The 20,029-nt window shown below is 34.0% G+C and overlaps 1 protein-coding gene and 1 non-coding gene across 3 annotated transcripts; both read left to right on the top strand.

Annotated features, from left to right (window-relative positions):
* The first annotated feature begins 7,785 nt into the window (after positions 1-7,785).
* On the top strand, positions 7,786-14,761 carry LOC111492449 (protein BONZAI 3). 2 transcript variants are annotated; one of them, XM_023141789.1, is made up of 17 exons: positions 7,786-7,957; positions 8,509-8,701; positions 10,563-10,610; positions 10,700-10,845; positions 11,020-11,068; positions 11,163-11,219; positions 11,321-11,494; positions 11,723-11,857; positions 11,940-12,001; positions 12,855-12,954; positions 13,042-13,156; positions 13,249-13,325; positions 13,476-13,613; positions 13,763-13,927; positions 14,028-14,141; positions 14,228-14,324; positions 14,421-14,761. In XM_023141789.1, exons 2-17 carry the CDS (start codon positions 8,537-8,539, stop codon positions 14,519-14,521), a joined length of 1,743 nt encoding a protein of 580 aa, XP_022997557.1. In that variant the 5' UTR covers positions 7,786-7,957; positions 8,509-8,536; the 3' UTR covers positions 14,522-14,761. The 2 variants fall into 2 exon arrangements, with proteins under 2 accessions (XP_022997557.1, XP_022997559.1); XM_023141791.1 differs by having other exon boundaries at positions 7,786-7,999.
* Positions 14,762-15,964: 1,203 nt separating this feature from the next.
* TRNAS-GCU lies at positions 15,965-16,046 on the top strand. Its single transcript has one exon. It is a non-coding gene; the product is annotated as a tRNA-Ser (tRNA).
* The last annotated feature ends 3,983 nt before the right edge of the window (positions 16,047-20,029 follow it).

Raw genomic sequence — 20,029 nt, 5'->3', positions numbered from 1 at the left:
GCATCTTCATGAAAAGTGTTTCTCAACCTCTTTGAATTTTTCAGATTCAAGCTTCACGTTCGTTTAAATCCGACGCTTAGCTTGCGGTGGGGTGTTAAGGATATTTAGTAATAAATTATAGTTTACCATATATATTATATTTGATATTTTATTATAAGGCAAATATCTAATATTTGCCTTATTATCATAGGTATCTTTCCATTTATTGTTATTTCCATTTATTACTATTTCCATATCCTTGTAATTCATTTGATTATAAATAAGATAACTTTCACACCATTTAGGTGTGGTGGATTAATCAAACATTCACATGGTATCAGAGCCCTCTCGGTTTAACAACCCCGATCCTTTCTTTTCAATGGCTTTTGAATCCTCTAATCTTCTTCTCCACCACCCCTGCTGGTTTTGACGCCGCAGGGGCAGTCTTCATGGCTGCCGTAGTCGGAGCCGATTGATTATTCTTCGGCTCCACCCTATTGACCTCCAAATCACCTTTCGTCATACTCTGTACATACAACCTCACCTTTTCCAACCAAATCGGTTTTCCCTTTGGCCAATATAGTCTCTCTCATTTTCTTCCCAATCAACCTTCATCCTTCACATAAACCCTAACCTAAACCTATCAACCTTTTGCAGAGATTTACCTTCGGAATCTGGGTGCCGCACTGGCCTATTCGCCAACCAAGTTGTCGCCGCCCTTCCTGCCAAAATTGGCTTCTTCGCCCGATGAGGCGACTCTTCCGACTGCCCTTCTCGCCAAAATTGGCTCCTTCGCCCAATGTGACGACTCTTCCGGCTTCAACATTGTCTTTGTCCCTTGCTCTAGGTTTCCCCTTCTACTTCTTGGGGTTAGAAATGTTCTCACCAGAGCCAAGGCAGCATCGTCGCTAAGCGACAATCCCTCTTCATGGGTTAGACATATTCTCGCCGAAGCCAAGGCAGCATCGCCGCTGAGCGGCGATCCCTCTGCAATTTTTGATGGCCAAGAACTGGGTTGTTAGCATCTTCATGAAAAGTGTTTCTCGACCTCTTTGAGTTTTTCAGATTCAAGCTTCACGTTCGTTTAAATCCGACGCTTAGCTTGCGGTGGGGTGTTAAGGATATTTAGTAATAAATTATAGTTGTTAAGAAATAGAAATAGAAAATAGAATTGGAAAAGTGTATGATCTTCATTTAGGTTTACCACGTTTAAATAGATAAAACTATTAACTAATACCTAAAAATAGAAAAAAATATATAACTAACTAAATCTTGTAAATAAATAAAATACACGATTAGTCAAATTTATACTAACAACTCCCTAAATATCTCAGATATATTCTAACTAATATATCTCCAAAATATCCTTTTAATACTCCCCCTCAAGTTGGAGAGTGTATGTTGATCACACCCAACTTGTCCTTCAAAAGGTCAAATTGCTGTCTTCTCAGAGCTTTAGTAAAAACATCTGCCAATTGCATTTTGGTCGAAATATAACACGGTTTGATGATTCCAGCTTGTAACTTTTCTCGAACTATATGACAATCTATTTCAATGTGTTTCGTTCGTTCGTGAAAAACTGGATTGGCTGCTATATGTAATGCTGCTTGATTATCACAATATAATAATGTTGGTTCGGACAGTGGAACATTCAAGTCTTGAAGAATGTATCCTAACCAAGTTAACTCTAAACAAGTATTTGTCATAGCTCGATACTCGGCTTCTGCTGATGATCTGGACACATTAGTCTGCTTTTTAGACTTCCAAGAAATAATTGAATTTCCAAGGAAAATGTAGAACCCAGAAATAGACCGTCTGGAAGTTCGACAACCACCCTAGTCAGAATCGCAATATGCTTGTAATCTTAAATTGTTTTCAGATGGCAATAGGAGTCCTTGACCAGGAATGCCTTTGATATACCTCAGAACTCGAAGAGCTGCCTCCCAATGTGGTTTTCTTGGTTCATGCATAAATTGGCTAAGCATACGAACTGAATAAGCTATGTCAGGCCTAGTGACAGTCAAATATATTAATCTGCCAATCAACCGTCTGTATTTACTTGGATCATTCAATTTCTCTCCTTCAGTTAAAGAAAGTTTCAGATTTTGCTCCATAGGAAATTTGTCTGGACGTGCTCGTGTAAGGCCTGTGTCTTGAACGATGTCTAGAGCATACTTCCTTTGAGACATAAAAATTCCTTTTCTAGACCGAGAAAATTCAATGCCTAGAAAATATTTCAAATTTCCTAGATCTTTGATAAGAAATTTCTGGAGTAAACTAGTCTTGAGATATTGAATTTCTTTGAGATCATTGTCTGCCAACAGAATATTATCAACATAGATTAGAACTGCAGTGAAAGAAGTACCTTTACTTCGGGTAAACAAAGAGTAGTCTGTTTTGGACTGAGTGTAGCCTGCATTTTGTATAGTTGTAGAAAATATGAAGAACCAATTGCGAGAAGCCTGTTTTAATCCATAAAGAGATTTATGGAGCCGACATACTGTATTCTCCCCCTGTCGGCGAAGACCTGGTGGTAAAGACATAAACTTTCTCGTCTAGATTACCATGGAGAAAGGCATTTTGAACATCCAACTGATGGGTGAACCATTTTCGAGCAGCAGCAACAGTGAGTAAGCAACGAAGTGTAGTAAGTTTCGCTGTAGGGGAAAATGTTTATGTGTAATCAATACCTTCAACCTGAGTGTATCCCTTTGCTACAAGTCGAGCTTTATGACGTTCAACAAAACCATCAGAGTTGTATTTAATTTTGTACACCCAGCGACAACCAATAGCTTTATGACCAGGTGGTAGAGGAACGAGAGACCATGTATGATTACGTTCCAAAGCTGCAATTTCATCATTCATAGCTTGCTGCCATAAAGGGTCGCCAACTGCCTCGTCATAGGTTTTAGGTTCTGTCTGGGATGTAATAAGAGCTAGAAAAGCACGTTGAGTAGGAGAAAAACGAGAGAATGAAAGGTAATGATGAAGGGGATACCTGGTGCCAGTGCCGGGACTTGAGCTAGAGGTTAAATGATTGGCTCCAGAAGACATCTCATAATTCTTATGCCAAGCTGGATGTTGTTTAGTGCGAGTAGAACGTCGAAGTGGATCTGATGTATCAGACGGGATAGGATTGGAATCAGTGGGCAAATCTGAAGAAGGTGGAGGAAACGACGAAGTAGTAGATGAAGGGATAGGAGGTGAAGGAGGAATGGAAGGTGGAGGATGGATGCTTAAGTAGGATGGATCATGAAGTGGAACAACAGGAGTCGAAGGAGCTAATGTCGAAGTTTGTGAAGCTGATGAAAAAGGAAAATCATCTTCACAAAATTTAACATCACGACTGATAAAGAATTTGTGAGATTGCATGTCATACAATTTGTAACCTTTATGACCATAAGGATATCCTACGAAAACACAAGGAATTTCCCGAGGTTCAAATTTTTGCTTAGGATGTACTATAGTTACATAACATTTACAACCAAAAACTTTAAGATGATGAAATGTAGGTGATCGTTTGTAGAGTGCTTCAAAGGGTGTCTTGTTAGATAGCACTGGTGATGACGTTCTATTTATAAGATAAACAGCCGTTAAAATGCACTCTCCCCAAAAATTAAATGGAACCTGTGACTGAAAAAGAAGAGACCTAGCTACATTTAGGATATGGCGATGCTTACATTCTACGACTCCATTTTGTTGTGGAGTATAGACACAAGTGCGCTGAAATTCAATACCACAAGAAGTAAAGAATGGTTGCAAAGATAGGAACTCAGTCCCATTGTCTGATCGAACTATCTTGATAGTAGTATGAAATTGAGTTTGAACAAATTTAACAAAGTTCATTAACAAATGATGTACTTCTGACTTATGTTGCATTAGAAAAACCCAAGTACATCGAGTAAAATCATCAACAATAGTGAGAAAAAAACGCAAACCAGAATGGGTAGGAATTTTATGTGATCCCCAAACATCACAATGTATCAGATCAAAGGCAGAATGAGTTGTTATTGAACTTCTTGGGAAAGACAACCTAGTTTGTTTTGCTAACGGGCAGATACTACAATTATGAGAATAACCCGCATTATTAAGATGCAATTGATCAGCTAGAAATTTAAAACGAGAAAAAGAAGGATGACCTAGACGTAAATGCCACAAATCAGATGACTGAGATACTTGATGAGCTGAAGATTTGATTGGAGATGAAGAAATATGATAGAGACCTCCAAATTGTTTTCCCGAGCCAATCATCTTCCCCGTAGCCAAGTCCTGCATAACACAAGAATCAGGATAGAAGGTGACATAACATTTCAAGTTATTGGTAAGTTTGTTGATCGACATTAGGTTTAAATTGAATGAAGGCATACATAAAACGTTGTTTAACTTAAGGTTAGAGCTAAGGAAAATATTGCCAGTATGTGACACACGTGTTGTCTCTCCATTAGGCAAATTTATTGTAGACATGATGGCAGCCTTTGGATCAGTCATAACAGAAGATTTTGATACTATATGATCTGTAGCTCCACTATCGAGAATCCATGAATTAGAACTCGCAGAGTTAACAGATAATGTAGATATGGGAAACAAACCTGCAACATTGATGTGATTGTCAGAATTACCAGAAGGGTTTTGATTGATTGCAGACAAGGCTTGTGCTATCTGTCGTAATTGCTCAGAAGAAAATTTTGGAATGGAATTAGGAGACTGTTCTTCTGTATTCAACTGTGAAACATCGGCCATATTTGCAGATGATCGGTATCCACGATGATTGTGTTGATTGACTTGTCTTGTCCTTGTAGAATTATTTTTTTGTCGACACCGATCTTCTGTATGTCCCCTTCTATCACAAAACTTACAATAAAACTTAAGAATTAGACACTCATTGATTGTATGACCACTTTTGTTACAGTGTTCACACGATTTTTCCTTGGCGAATTTTGAATATGTTGTTTTCTTTTGCACTGCTGGTGCAATCGAGAAATTCTCAGTAGGTTCAGAAGTTACCTGTCGCTGCATCTCTTATTGTACAAGTAATGAATAAGCTTGCCTCACATTAGGTAATGGAGACATCATCAATATGTTAGATCTCACCGTTTTATAAGACTCATTGAGCCCCATGAGCAATTGCATCAACTTGTCTTCTTCGCGTTGATCAATATGTATTTGACGTTGATTACACGTAAATGGTGTGCGGTACGCTTCCAGTTCATCCCAGAGTGCTTTGAGCTTGGTGAAATATGTTGACAGTGCCATGGTTCCTTGTGACATCGTTGCTATCGAGTTTTGTATTTGAAAAATTGTTGGAGCATTCTTTTGTGAGAATTGATTGCGAAGATCAACCCACACTTGATGAGCTGTCTTTGCGTGAATAATGCTTTTAGCGATATCTGCTTCAACAGAATGAGTTAACCAAGATATTATCATACTGTTGCATTGATTCCAGAGTTCGAATTCGGTTGAATTTGCATCTTGTGGCGGTTCCTCAATTGTGCCATCAATGAAGCCAATTTTCTTCTTGGCAATAAGAGCATGCATAACTGATTTACTCCACGATTGGTAATTTGCTCCATTTAATTTGATTGTTATTTGATTGGAACAAGTGAATATCCTGGCTGATAAGAGTGATGCATATAGTAAAGATGTGTTAAATCAACATCCGAAATTTTAAAGCTTGATTTGGCTGATTCCGCCAGGAAATTTTGATATTTAAGAACACTACGATCGATGCTCTGATACCATGTTAAGAAATAGAAATAGAAAATAGAATTGGAAAAGTGTATGATCTTCATTCACGTTTATCACGTTTAAATAGATACAAACTATTAACTAATACCTAAAAATAGAAAAAAATATATAACTAACTAAATCTTGTAAATAAATATTAATCAAATTTATACTAACAACTCCCTAGATATCTGAGTTATATTCTAACTAATATATCTCCAAAATATCCTCTTAATAATTATTTTATTATAACGCAAATATCTAATATTTACCTTATTATCATAGGTATCTTTCCATGTTATTTCCATTTATTACTATTTCCATATCCTTGTAATTTATTTGATTATAAATAAAACAACTTTGTGGTGGATTAATCAAACATTGACCGTTCTCAATAATATTCAATTGTTTTTCATATTAATAAATAAAAGTCATCATTGTTTACTAAGAAAAAAAAAATTAACTATCAAATTTTACCTTAAAAAAAAAAGATTTGAATATTATTTTAATAATCACTAGAAATTTTGAAAAATTTGATGATCAGGTAGTACGGTTTAATGGGCAAAAAAGGAACTAACTCAAGCTGCTCCGAATGTTACGCGTATAATGTCTTACTAATCACTATTATTTAGGTATTAAACTCTCGACCATAATATTTACAACAAATCTTACGTTAATTTGCCCATTATTAATCGAACTAAACAGCGTTAATTAAATGTATATTTGTCATTTGTGTTAGGGATTAACCCTTCAGTTTTGAATTTTATAGGTTTGTATTAAACATCATTTTAGTTTTCAATATTATATTATTTCCATTCTTTGTTTTTAAATATTGGAGGAAGGATTGGGCACCTATATTATTTTTTCCAACATAATTCTTTCCTATTGAATTTGGAAATTATTTATTTAATATTATTTTGATTATCACAAGAAAAAGATGTAACTAACTTAGACGCTAAATTATTAATTTTATAAATCGAAACTATATATTTAAATAGTTGTAATTTTAATATTTAGTTTAAAATTATTGTAGTCCTTTGGTAATGTCCATTATCCATTCAATTTCTCAATAATATATTATTTCTATGTCCTTTGATAATGTCATTCAAAGTCTTAAATTCTTTTTGTTTCAAAGTCTAACATTGGTTAATATCCTAATTTTCTACGCAAAAATATTTATTTAAAATAATTTCATAAACGAGGTTAGGTTGGCATAAAAGTTTTAAGATAAACAAAATGCAACTACCTTAACACAAACTACATGGTCTTTAATGCGGCATCGACGTCAACCGTACAAAAGTGTCTTGTCTCTGCTTGAAATACAAGAGTAACACAGTATTTTAAGAAATATTCAATAAATTTGTGTCAAATAATGTAAATATAATTTCGATGAGGTTTATGCCGCTTGTCTGAAATCTCACATTTCACGATGTTCCTGAATTTTTTTTTCTCATTTCATTTTAAAAAATATAAATATAAATAAATATATATATATATTTATATATGTAAATGCAACGACACCGGTGGTATGAAAATTAAAAAAATAATAATAATAAAAAAAAGAATTAAAAAAAACGACAAGAACATTCTATTATTAGAGGCGTAGACTTTGACTTTGAGTTGACGCCCATAGGAAGTTGCCTCACATGTGTTTGGAAACTAGGGATGTGTTTCCTTATACAAAGTCAAGGTCTTCATAATGCTCTTGAAAATTATACAATAAAATATTATATTTTACCTTTATTAGGTTTCTGTGATCCCATACTTAAAATATTAAAATTATTTAAAAGGAATATTTTTTTAAAAAAATTTATATATGTAAAAATCCCATCCCATAATTCATTTAAAATAAAATAAATGTAGAATTTCACGGGATTAAAAAATTAATTTAAGAACACGTGGATAATTTAAAATTATTTTGTGGGGTCTTTTTTTAATTTAATTTAATTTAAAGGAATAATTTCATATTGATATTATTAAAATTGAATAGTGTAATTCCACGATCTAGGATGCGCGTTATTGTAAATTGAAGATTTGATAAAGATAACACAGCTATAAATACACCCGTCTCCGAAGCTCATAGCTAATTCAATATGCATTTTCATTCTTTGCAGTAATACAAGGGGCAGAGTTGCAGATTCAACCATCCGTCGTGTAAATTACAATCGCTGAAGAACATTGTAACCGCACGCTTTGGTTCGGTTTCTAAGAGACTCTTTGACGGAATCCTGAAGCCATTGTTTCTACTTTTGAGGTTTGATTGCTGTTGTGTACTTGAGTCGAGTTGCGATTGAGAGTGAGGGCTTTTTCTTTTCTTTTTCTGTTGAGTTTTAGTGTTTTTGTTAATGGAGTCACGAATGAGAGGGGAAGAGGAAGCGATTGTGATGACGATTGCGATTCTCTTACTGTGTGTTTGAAGTTTGATTAGCGATTGACGAGAGACACACAGAGAGATTTTTCGACGGACTCAGGAAATTGCGATTCTCTTTCTGTGTGTTTGAAGTTTGATTAGTGTTGCGATTGCGATTGCGATTGACGAGAGACACACAGAGATAGATTTTCGGACGGACTCACGAAATTGCGATTCTCTTTCTGTGTGTTTGAAGTTTGATTGTTGTTGCGATTGCGATTGACGAGAGACACACAGAGATAGATTTTTGGACGGACTCACGAAATTGCGATTCTCTTTCTGTTTGTTTGAAGTTTGATTCCGGTTGCGATTGCGAGAGACGAGTGAGAGAGGAAGGGAGATTTTGTAGATGTTAATTATTACGAGATTGTGATTCTCCATCTGTTTGTTTGAAGGTTTTTGCGCGATTGAGGAGAAGAGGATATGGGCGGTTGCCATTCCGATGTGAGAGGAGGGCAGCAGGCGGTGGGAGGAGGGCAGCGGAGTTCTGGTAACGCCGTGACGAACAGCAATGACGCTGCTCACAACGACGCCGTTGATTTCTTCTTCCGATCCCATGGTCTTCAGGGTTTGTTCACTCAAGTTGAGGTACGTTCTGCGCTGCCGCACGCCAAATACTTTATGTTGTTTTTAATTTTTTTTTCAAGTTACAAATATTTTCAGATTTTAAGCCTTATTTCGTCTCTAAACTATATATATATACATATATAGTTTATCAATTTTTAAAATACTTTCTTTTTGTTCTTAAATGTTATTATATAAAAATATAAGTTAATTCATTTTAAAATTTGTGATTTTTTATTGTCCCTTTAATTTTAACTTTTAAAATTATAAATTTAATTATTAAATTATTTATTTATTTTAAATACAAAATTATTGATGAACCTTGACACAAAATTTATATTTAATATATTAATTAATTTTAAAATTTTGAGTCATTAATGAAAGTGCATGTATTTTGTTGTCAATCCCAAAACAGTTTATTTATTTATTTATTTTAAAAAAGATAACATAACAGAAAAAAAAAAAAAAAACTAACAAACATAAAATTATTTCTTAGACTTTTTTTAATGTTTAGAGACGGATTAAATTCATAATTGAAATCTATTTACATTTTGACATTTCAAAGGTATTTTAAAATATAATTTTCTTGCATGTTTTTATTTATTTGCTAATTAAGAAAATATTTATCAAAATAGATATTTGAATTGACGTGCGGATAAAATAAAAAATAAAAATTAGACTCAAACTTTGGTTAAAATTAAAATCAAATTATTTATTAGTGCAAAGTTGAGAAATTTAAGTAAATTTTAAGAGTAAAAATATAAGTATAAAAAATTAGAGACGAATGGCTGAAGAAAACGTAAGGAATGGGGAAAACCATAATTAAGTCTCCTTCAAAGTTAATGGGGAAATCATAATTTAATTGAAAATTTTATAATTTTTCAAAGAAATACCAAACCGAGAATAATTTCCCTCCAATAACCTAATCTTCGAGGAAATATCGTAACGTATATTCTGCCTTTAAAATAATAGGGAATATTATTATTAAATTTATGTCTGGCTATATTTGCTATTATTAATTTTATGGTCTAGTTTTGTATTATTTTATTTCATTTATATTTATTTTATGATTTTAAATATTCATCATAAGAGGGTCAGTGGAAGTAAAAACAACTTATTTATTAATTTAATTTATTTTTATAAAAAAAATTAATTCATAAAATTCAATATCAATAGTTTAAAAGGATTTTGTTCCCTATTATTTAACATGCATTTATATGGGATTATGAATCTGTGAATTTATGTCCTTTTTATGTTAATGTGGGTCCTGCGTGGAAGTCGTGCTTAAAAATAAATAATATAAATATAATTTTAGTAATGCTTTAATATATTGTAAGTTACCATTTAACCCTTACCACCAAAACATTGTTATTTTAATTTGAATTTAATTATTTTTAGAAACTATTTAATCAGAAACACGACAAAATGTAGAAATTCATAAGAAAATATTGTTTATATCTTTATTTTTAAAAGGCAACAATAAAAAGTTAAATTGTTATTATTTTATTAGTATATTTGAAGTGTAAGACAAACATGATTCTCATAATGGTACGATATTGTCTACTTTGAGCCTAAACTCTCATATATTGCTTTGAGCTTCCCAAAAGGCCTCGAGAGAGAGTATTCCTTGATTATAAACTTATGACAATTCCATAAATTAGTCGATGTGAGACTATCATCATCCAACATGAAGAAGAATAAATAAATTTTGTTGATAGATTTTATCTCATTGGTCTAAATGGGAAATATTAATATATATATATATATATATATATATATATATTAAAGTAAAAATTAATGAAAAATAAAATTATTTTATTACCTGACCATGTTTTCTCATTCCCTTGGTAGTTTTCTCTTAGTTATTGAATTTGAAATTTTGCAGCTCTCTCTGTCAGCATCAAAATTACTTGATCGTGATATTACCTCAAAGGTACAATTCCTCCACAGCTAAGACGATGTTCTTTTAAATTATTTCACTATTTACAATGGTTTACAAAGGTTGTTATTATTGATTTTCAGAGCGATCCAATGGTGGTTGTGTTCATAAAAAAGAATGGAGCACTACAAGAGATAGGTAGAACTGAAGTTATTTTGAATAACCTAAACCCGCAGTGGATAGAGAAAGTGCCAGTTGCATTCCATTTTGAGACTGTGCAGACATTGGTGTAAGCTTTTCCCCATATTCTCTCATATTGCTTTTCTACTTATTCATATCATTTTGTGGGGGGATTCAAAATGTTTACCACAGTGCCCTTAAAACATTCAGAACACTAATATTTATTTCTAAACATAGCTTTCAAACATTACCCTTAAATTTTCCTTTGCGTTTCTGTTTCCAGATTTCGTGTGTATGATATTGATACTAAATACTACAATGTCCCTGTGAAGGTATAAATTATTTCAGTTCATTATCTTTGTCAATTTCTATATCATTGCTTGTTCATAATTTCTAGCGTAAACCTCTCTTTACATTGCCTTGCAGACAATTAGATTGAGTGACCAAGATTTTCTCGGAGAAGCTAGTTGTGTTCTTTCGGAGGTAAAAACTCAGGGGCTGTTTGTGTTTTGTTTTTAAACACCCTTTTAAATACATTGTGTTTACATGTTTCTTTTGTGGCTCTTTGATGTTTGGCATGGCAGATACTAACCAAACAGAGTCGGAGTTTAACTCTATATCTGAAAGATGGGCATGGAGGTTCCACAAACTTGGGCTCTCTCACTGTTCGAGCAGAGGAAACAGTTGCTTCAAGAAGTGTCATTGAATTAGTACTCCGCTGTTCTCACCTTGACAATAAAGACGTGTTTTCTAAAAGCGTATGTTTTAAATCTTGATTTTCTCATTTCATTGTGTTGTTTAAATTCTTATGTTCATTATATTGATGCTAAAGTCGAACAAATTTTGAACCTAAGATCTTCTCAACCGACGAAACACTCGATATTAAGCACATCATTCACTATTTCAAAATTAATATCAAATTCTCTGTTGTTGTCTCCACTGAAGGCCCTTGATTTTTGTGCTCTTTGTTTAACTGTTCATTTCAGGACCCTTTCTTGAGAATGTCTAGAGTTGTTGAAACTGGAGGCTCAATTCCAATCTGTAAAACAGAAGTGGTTAAAGACAATCTTAATCCTGTTTGGAGACCTTTACACTTGAGTATGCAGAAGTTTGGAAACAAGGCAAGCATATGAACCTCTGAGTCTCGGTCTCTTTGTTATTAATAATACTTCATAAGCTTCTTAATGCTTTTTTTTAATACAGGACAACCCATTGGTCATTGAGTGTTTTGATTTCAATAGCAATGGCAGTCATGAATTAATTGGGTAAGTATCCTGTATTCATTAATGTCTAGGCCCTCTTCTTTACTTTTCCAGAATTCAGGTTCATTACCATGTTAATTTAAAACTTAAACTTCCCATTTTTGTGCCCGGATGCGATTGTTTCTGTAGGTAGTGGCTCTTCTAGTTTTGTTGATGCTTATTAATTGAGCTTGGACATTTTGAGGTTCATTAGCAGTACTTTTGTTCTTTCTTGACTTTTTGATTAGGTTCAGTATTTTCGTGGTAGGGTTCGAACACATCTCTATGAGTAGATTTTGAGTAGTTTATTGGTTAAATTTTGTATGATTCATTGGATGGTCCATAAATTATGTGAAATCCCACGTTGGTTAGAGAGGAAAACGAAGCATTTTTTATAAGGGTGTGAAAATCTCTCCCTAGCAAACGCGTTTTAAAAATCTAGTAGGGAAGCTTGAAAGGGAAAACCCAAAAAGGACCATATCTGCTAGTGGTGGGCTTAGGCTGTTACAAATGGTATCACAGTTAGACATCGGGCGATGTGCCAGCAAGGACGCTAGGCCCTAAAGGGGGTGGATTGTGAGATCCCACATCGGTTGGAAAGGAGAACGAAACATTTTTTATAAGGGTGTGGAAACCTCTTCCTAGCATACGTGTTTTAACAACCTTGAGCGGAAACCCAAAAAGGACAATATTTGCTATTTGCTAACGGTGAGCTTGGGCTGTTACAAGTTATGTTTTAGTTTTAAAAAGCTTCCTTATTCTAAGGTTAAGACTCAATAACTCGTAAAGTACTCGAATAAGTTTGAATTTGTCTCTGAGAATTATGTTTCGATTTATTAACTAATGCTTCTTCATGTGTGGGATTCCATCTGTTCAGTAAGCTCCAGAAATCAATGGCAGATCTTGAAAAGCTTTACAGTGAAAAAAGTGGTGCAAATTTTGTTATTCCATCTTCTTCTCGTGGTGGCTATGAGAAGGTCTGATCTCTAACAACTCCGTAAATTATTAATATCTATTCTTTTTAATTCTTCTTCATATTGATATAGTGTAATTGTGTTTGTTAGGCTCTAAAAGGTCAGCTGTTTGTAGATCACTTTGTTCAGAAAACACAATTCAGCTTTCTTGATTACATTTCCAGTGGATTTCAGCTAAATTTTATGGTCGCTGTTGATTTTACTGGTAATTTCTAGAAGAAAAAAACAGAACATTCTCCTTTTTTGTTTTGTTTTTTCTAGTTCTTGTTTGGTTCATGGTTTGAATACTTTTTGCAGCTTCAAACGGAAATCCTTACAATCCAGATTCATTGCATTACATTGACCATACTGGGCGATTGAATAGTTACCAGCAGGTTAGCCAGTAGCCTCCTATCCTTTATTATCACAATAAATGCTTAGTTTCTCAATAGCACTTTCCAGTAATTGGTCTCATTTTTGTGCCAGTGTTGATGTTTAAACAGTTCTTCAGAAAAAGTATATTAAAACTATTGAACTTATGGCAGGCCATAATTGAAGTAGGGGAAGTAATTCAGTTTTACGACGCTGATCGTCGCTTTCCAGCTTGGGGCTTCGGGGCAAGAACGTTAGATGGCAACGTTTCACATTGTTTCAACTTAAGTGAAATTCCAACTCAACCCGAGGTTCTTACTGTTCTCTATTTATCTTCCTATCATATTGTGTTTATTTAGCTTATAAACTTTCAAAATGGTAGCAAACTCATCAACACGACATCGATTAATGATATTAACACGACATCGATTAATGATATTAACACGACATCTGGGAGCAGGTGGAAGGAGTGGAAGGCATAATGGGAGCATATGCAAATGCTCTTCACAATGTTAGATTGGCTGGACCTACTTTATTCGGCCAAGTAATCAATAAGGCTGCAGATATTGCTGCCCACTCTCTATTTGCCAGTACAAACAAGTATTTTGTCCTGCTGATTATAACAGTAAGCTCACAATAAACATCAATTCCCTTTGTTTAGCAAGAATTTCAAGATTGGAATAGGTAAAGTTTCAAAATAATTTTGTGTTCATCTACTTTCTTAGGATGGAGTCTTAACTGACCTTCAAGAAACAACGGAAGCTTTGGTGAGGGCCTCTGATCTTCCACTCTCAATTCTTATAGTAGGAGTAGGAGGGGCAGATTTTAAACAAATGGAGGTATTGTATTCGTTTATACCAATCATCAAAGCTACTCGGTTATTTATTAAGGTATTAGAACGTAAAAAAAAAACGCCATGTTATAGGTTCTTGACGCGGATAATGGACAACGATTAGAGAGTTCTACAGGTCGTATAGCTACACGAGATATCGTACAATTTGTTTCAATGCGAGAAATACATAGTAAGTTAATCATATGCATATTAAAATCAATTTCTCATCAACCAAATGGATTATGTTCTAAAGTATGGTATGTTTTGGATGATGGCATTGATGCAGGTGGAGAGACATGCTTAGTAGAAGCACTCTTGGAGGAGTTGCCTGAACAGTTCTTGAGTTACATGCGTAATAGAGATATCAAACCCATCCCTTTGCATTAAGGCACCTCATTGCAAAACTAAATTCTAACCCCAAAAAGAAGGAAAAAAAAAAAAAAAAAAAAAAAAACAAAAATTCAACTCGACAAGATTCGCCCTATTCGTCCGACAATGAACGCATGCACTTATTCAATGTGTAATCAGCTCCACCCAAATAGTCGTATCCCATCGACATCAATTGTATCTATTGAACTCAAGAAATGCATACACTCTTATGAATGGTACTCCATCATCATATCAACATTATTTGTATCTAGACATCTATACTCAAAATGTCATGCCACAGCAAGGATAAATTAGGAAATTATTAAAACTGCGAGGCAAAAGAAGAAACAAATAACCAAATTTTAGTTAAGTTATAAAAATGATACCCTACTCGAAAAGTTATATACTATTTAAGTGTTGACTTTTTTGCTTGCATGCTATAACACTGTTAGATGAACACGACTCTCTACCATAGTACGATATTGTCCACTTTGAGCATAAGCTCTCGTGGATTTGAGGTTTTGAAAAGACCTCACAACAATGGAGATAATATATTTTTTTTTATTATAAACCATGATCATTCCCTAAATTATCGACAATGGTATGATATTCTCTTCTCCAATCGATGTGGGACCACTCACTCCACTCCTCTTTGGGGCCTAGCGTCCTTGCTGGCACACTGTCTCGTGTCCACCCCCTTCGGCGTTCAACCTCCTCACTGGCACATCGCCCGGTGTCTAGCTCGATACCATTTGTAATGGTCCAAGCCCACCGCTAGCAAATATTGTTCTCTTTTGACTTTTCCTTTCGAACTTCCCCTCAAACGCGTCTACTAAAGAGAAGTGTGAGATCTCACATTTCGCCTCTTAGTTCTATACTTTAGTACCTTTGCCAATTAGCATGTATGCTCTCACATTTCAATTTTTGCATTAACACACTAACCAACCCCGCATTTTACACTATTTGGAGATATTCTTGTTTTATCGTTGTCGTTTTTTGGTTCTTTCTATATCCATGAAAGATAATCGATCTTCTTGCACATTTGTAGAGCTCAAAGGAGTATTTGGAGAAGCAGTTGGCAGAGGTGGAGAACAACTTGAGGGAGCTGCTGCAACAAGATCCAGGTATAGCTCGCCAGATTATGTCCATGTCTGTAGCATAAGACATGCTCTCCCCCATTGGATTTGTCATTAGCTAAGCTTCTTGTATTGTATGACTGGTGTTGTGATGTTGTGAGGTGTGATTCTACTTGGCTGGCTTCTATTATTTCTGATGTCAAAACCTTGCTTTTGATATGCAATTCATACTCCCAAGTCCCCCAATAGGCCATTGTTTTCAACTTTTTGCTAATGATTGTAAAAAAGTCGATCGGTGTTCTATAAATGCCTAACAATTCAAAAAAAAAAAAAAAAAAAACAAATGAAAAGAACAATTAAAAAATTGTGTCCTAATTCACATGTCGTCGCTTTGGCCGAGTGGTTAAGGCGTGTGCCTGCTAAGTACATGGGGTTTCCCCGCGAGAGTTCGAATCTCTCAGGCGACGTTTTCAAATGTTTTTTCTTTTTAATTTCGTATTTTCTTATTCAAGGTTAAATGAGGCATTCTTTCTACAAAATTAAATACTCCCTAAGTTTTAAAATGAAATATACATTTTATATCTAAGAATGATTTTATATATTGCGTAAATTCTATCTATTAAAATTTTAAATTGATTAATTGAATAACTATTTTGTGAACGTAATTAATTTCTATCTATTAAAATTTTAAATTGATTAATTGAATAACTATTTTGTGAACGTAATTAATTTCTATCTATTAAAATTTTAAATTGATTAATTGAATAACTATTTTGTGAACGTAATTAATTTCATGATATAATATTTTTTATAACAAAAATTCTTAATTAATTGATGTATTTGTTGCAAGAAAATTTTGAGATGAAATAGAAGAAGACAATCATGCAACGAATAACTATAGTGATGTAATGCATTGTTCGAATAAGACGAAAAATAAGGAAAACTTCCTACATTTTCTAGTCATTTAGAGGACTTCTACATATTGAAATGATAGAAGGAATTAAATGCATAAACGTTTGAAAAATGTGAAAGAAGATCGACCCAAAGTAAAACTATGAATTGTTTATCCTACGTATTAAAATTACCAAGGGAATCGTCTTCTTGCGGGAATCACCCACCAATTATAGAAATCGACTTGATAATACTTACTCTTACATCTAGGTGGTTTAATAAGTCCACTAAGTTAGAAATTCACGTAGTCGTGATTAGTACTTCAATGCAGTCTTCTAAATTAGCTACCATGTTAAGCGCCATCCTACCTTGTTATCATTTTTAAAGTCGATACGAACATTATCCCGTTTAAATTTGGGGGTATTGAGTCAATTATTTTGCAAAATATCACCTTTTTGTGACCGAAAAAATTGTGAACAAGTAGGGTTTTATAAAAACTGTGGGCAAGCAATAACGAAGGTGTTGTGCTTATGTATCTCACGCTAGAAGTAGATTACCTCAACTTAAACCATAAGCTGTCCAAATGTTTTGAGAATATAGGAGTAAGAGATCTTGCAAAACCTTTGGAATCCTAGTGTGTGATTCTACCTCGGTTGGAGTGGTGGATAAAGCATTCTTATAAAAGTGTAAAAATCTCTTCTTAGCAGACATATTTTAAAATCTTGAGGGGAAGCTCGGAAACAAAAGTTCAAAGAGAACCATATCTGTTAGCAGTGAACTTGAGCTATTACAAATGGTATTAGAGCTAGATACTGGGCGGTGCGCCAACAAGGACGTTGAGTCCTGAAGGGGGTGGACATCGGGCGGTGTGCCAGCGAGAACGATGAACTCCAAAAGGGGTGAATTGTGAGATCTCATATCTATTGGAGAGAGGAATGAGTGCCAACGAGGACGCTGAGACCTAAAGGGGAGGTGAATTGTGAGATCCCACATCGATTAGAGAGGGAAACGAGTGTCATTGAGGATGCTGGACTCGGAAGGAGGGCAAATTGTGAGATCTCATATTGGTTTGTGAAGTGAGCTAAGCATTCCTTAAGGGTGTGGAAACCTCTGCCTAGCAGACACGTTTTAAAACCTTGAAAGAAAGCCTAGAATGGAAAGCTCAAAGAGGACAATATATCTATTACCGATGAGTTTGGGTTCTTAACCCTAGCCATGAAATAGAAAACCTAGAGAGAGGACAATACTTGCTAAGTACATAAAGTTTTCGGCTAGAGTTTGAATCTCTTACATAATGGTTTAAAATTTTTTCTTTATTTCTCGTTTGATTTTTACATTAGATATTCATTTAGAGCATAAATTCTTTGAATTCCAAGTTAACGAGAGATTTATATTTATTTTATTTGTTAATGAGAACATTTGACTTGTAAATTTTTGTATATCTTAGATTTCTCTTGTAAAAAATATGTGTTGCTTTGGCCGAGTGGTTGAGGCGTGTGCTTGTTAAGTACATGGGGTTTCCCCGTCAGAGTTCAAATCTCTCAAGGAGAACGTTTGACTTCCAAATTTTTGTATAGCAAGTCTGTTGTGCGTGGCTCTCTCACAGAAGGAAAGGGAAAGATGGTTGATACATTACCTTCCAATAGAGTCTGATTCTATGCTTTGTGGTTCGAGGTTATGTAATACACTTGAAGTGGAAGAAATTGGACTCAAACTTCCAAGATAACCCCCAATCTCGACACACCGAGCCAGATTATAATAAATATATATATACATTCCAAGACTTTACTTATCCAATACACATGCTTATGATATAATGTGTATATGTTATAATATATGAATTGAAAGATAATACTTATGGTACGATGTGTTCAATGTTATGTTTGAGATAAGATACGAGAAGGATGTACAAAACGTAAAATAATGATAAAAGTAAGATATGTTCATGAAACGTTAAGTTTAGGTTACGTATCAAAGTGCTTTGAATATGAGAGATTGATAAAACGATATGGTCATAATCGATTGATAAAAGAATACGGTTAGGCTATGAGTAGAAAGAGATAGGAGATAGGATCATGATAGATTGATAGAACGATAGTGTTAGGATACATTCCTGTGACAATATGAATAAGGTACGTTCATGTAATGATATGACATTAATATGTATAAGAATGCTAAGGCTATAATAAGTTAGGGAACGATATAATCCCGAAGTGTTTATGATATGATTATGATACGACATGTGAATGACGTGTATATATATATGTATGTATGTATGTATTGTGATATGATATGAAAAATGTTATGGTACGAGATATGTGATAAATTGACATATTTATGATATAATATATTGTGATGCGATATGTTATGGTATGCTATGTATATGATGAAATGTTACGTTAAAAGCATGAAATATTATGTTACGTCTCCTAAATTGTATGTATACAACATGATATGAATGACATAAAATCATGATAAATGACATGAAGTATAACCTCATTAGTATTATGAGGACGGAAAAAATGAGAAATGATATGATAGGAATGTAAAACGATAACGGGGTTATATTTAATAATGTTGAAAATAGAAAAATATTGGGACCTCATGCATTATGTGTGCTCATGCATGGGGGATACCCCTATTCCATCACGAGAGTACGGATTCATACACCACTAGGCAGGTGAAGTATCATTATGTTTTACATAATGGTGCCATGACAGATACGCATAAGGAGCTACTAGAGCAGGCTCGCCTAACAAGAAAAGGGGCCCAACTATGTACAAACTGTCTGGAGCCCATACTCGCACATATGGGTTGTGTGTAGAGTATATGATATACATCTAAGTTGCTCATTAGGATAGTGTCGTAGGAAAATAGACTGATATGATATGTCCCGTCATTGCATTCACAAGTTCTTGCATTTAACCCCAAATAATGGAATCACTTACTAAGTATTTCTTTAAATACTCAAGCCACGTGCTACCCCTATATCAGGTTAAGGCATTCCTGTACGATTGATGATGACATCGCAACTTGAGACCATGACAATGTATAGGGTAATTGTATTTATTTTCTTAGGCTTTTGTTGTGTTGTTTTTTATAGGTGTTTTAAAAACACTCAAGTCCATGATTTTAAGATAAAAGTGACATTTCATGAAAAGTTAAGTGAAATGTTTCCGCATTCAATGTTCATAATATGTATATAGTGACAACTTTAAATTAAGTAGAAAATTTTGGGTCTTTCTGTTAAAGCGTGTGCCTGCTAAGAAGCTGGGGTTTATTCCTTTAGAGCGTAAATTATTTGAATTCCAGGTTAACGAACGATTTGTATTTAATTTAACTTTAAAATTTTTGTATAGTTTAGAATTCTATTACAAAAATTATATGTTGCTTTGGTTGAGTGGTTAAAGTGTGTGCTTTCTTAATACGTGGGGTTTTCCGGTGAGATTTCAAATCTCTTAAAACGACAATTGTATTTTATTTTTCTTTATTTCTCAAAATGCGAATGTTTGACTTTCAAATTTTTGTATATTTTACACCTCTATTGTCAAAAATATGT

Source organism: Cucurbita maxima, unplaced genomic scaffold (genome assembly GCF_002738345.1).
Source record: "Cucurbita maxima cultivar Rimu unplaced genomic scaffold, Cmax_1.0 Cma_Scf00017, whole genome shotgun sequence".
Classification (NCBI taxonomy): Eukaryota; Viridiplantae; Streptophyta; class Magnoliopsida; order Cucurbitales; family Cucurbitaceae; genus Cucurbita; species Cucurbita maxima.
The sequence above is the reverse complement of the archived record's forward strand: the minus strand, read 5'-3'. Positions and strand labels throughout refer to the sequence as shown.

Excerpts from the sequence above, each read along its gene's own strand:
- LOC111492449 (XM_023141789.1), top strand. The coding sequence starts at position 8,537 with ATGGGCGGTTGCCATTCCGATGTGAGAGGAGGGCAGCAGGCGGTGGGA. Across the intron at positions 10,846-11,019 it reads GAGACTGTGCAGACATTGGT|ATTTCGTGTGTATGATATTG; the intron begins GTAAGCTTTTCC and ends TTCTGTTTCCAG. Across the intron at positions 11,220-11,320 it reads CTAGTTGTGTTCTTTCGGAG|ATACTAACCAAACAGAGTCG; the intron begins GTAAAAACTCAG and ends TTGGCATGGCAG.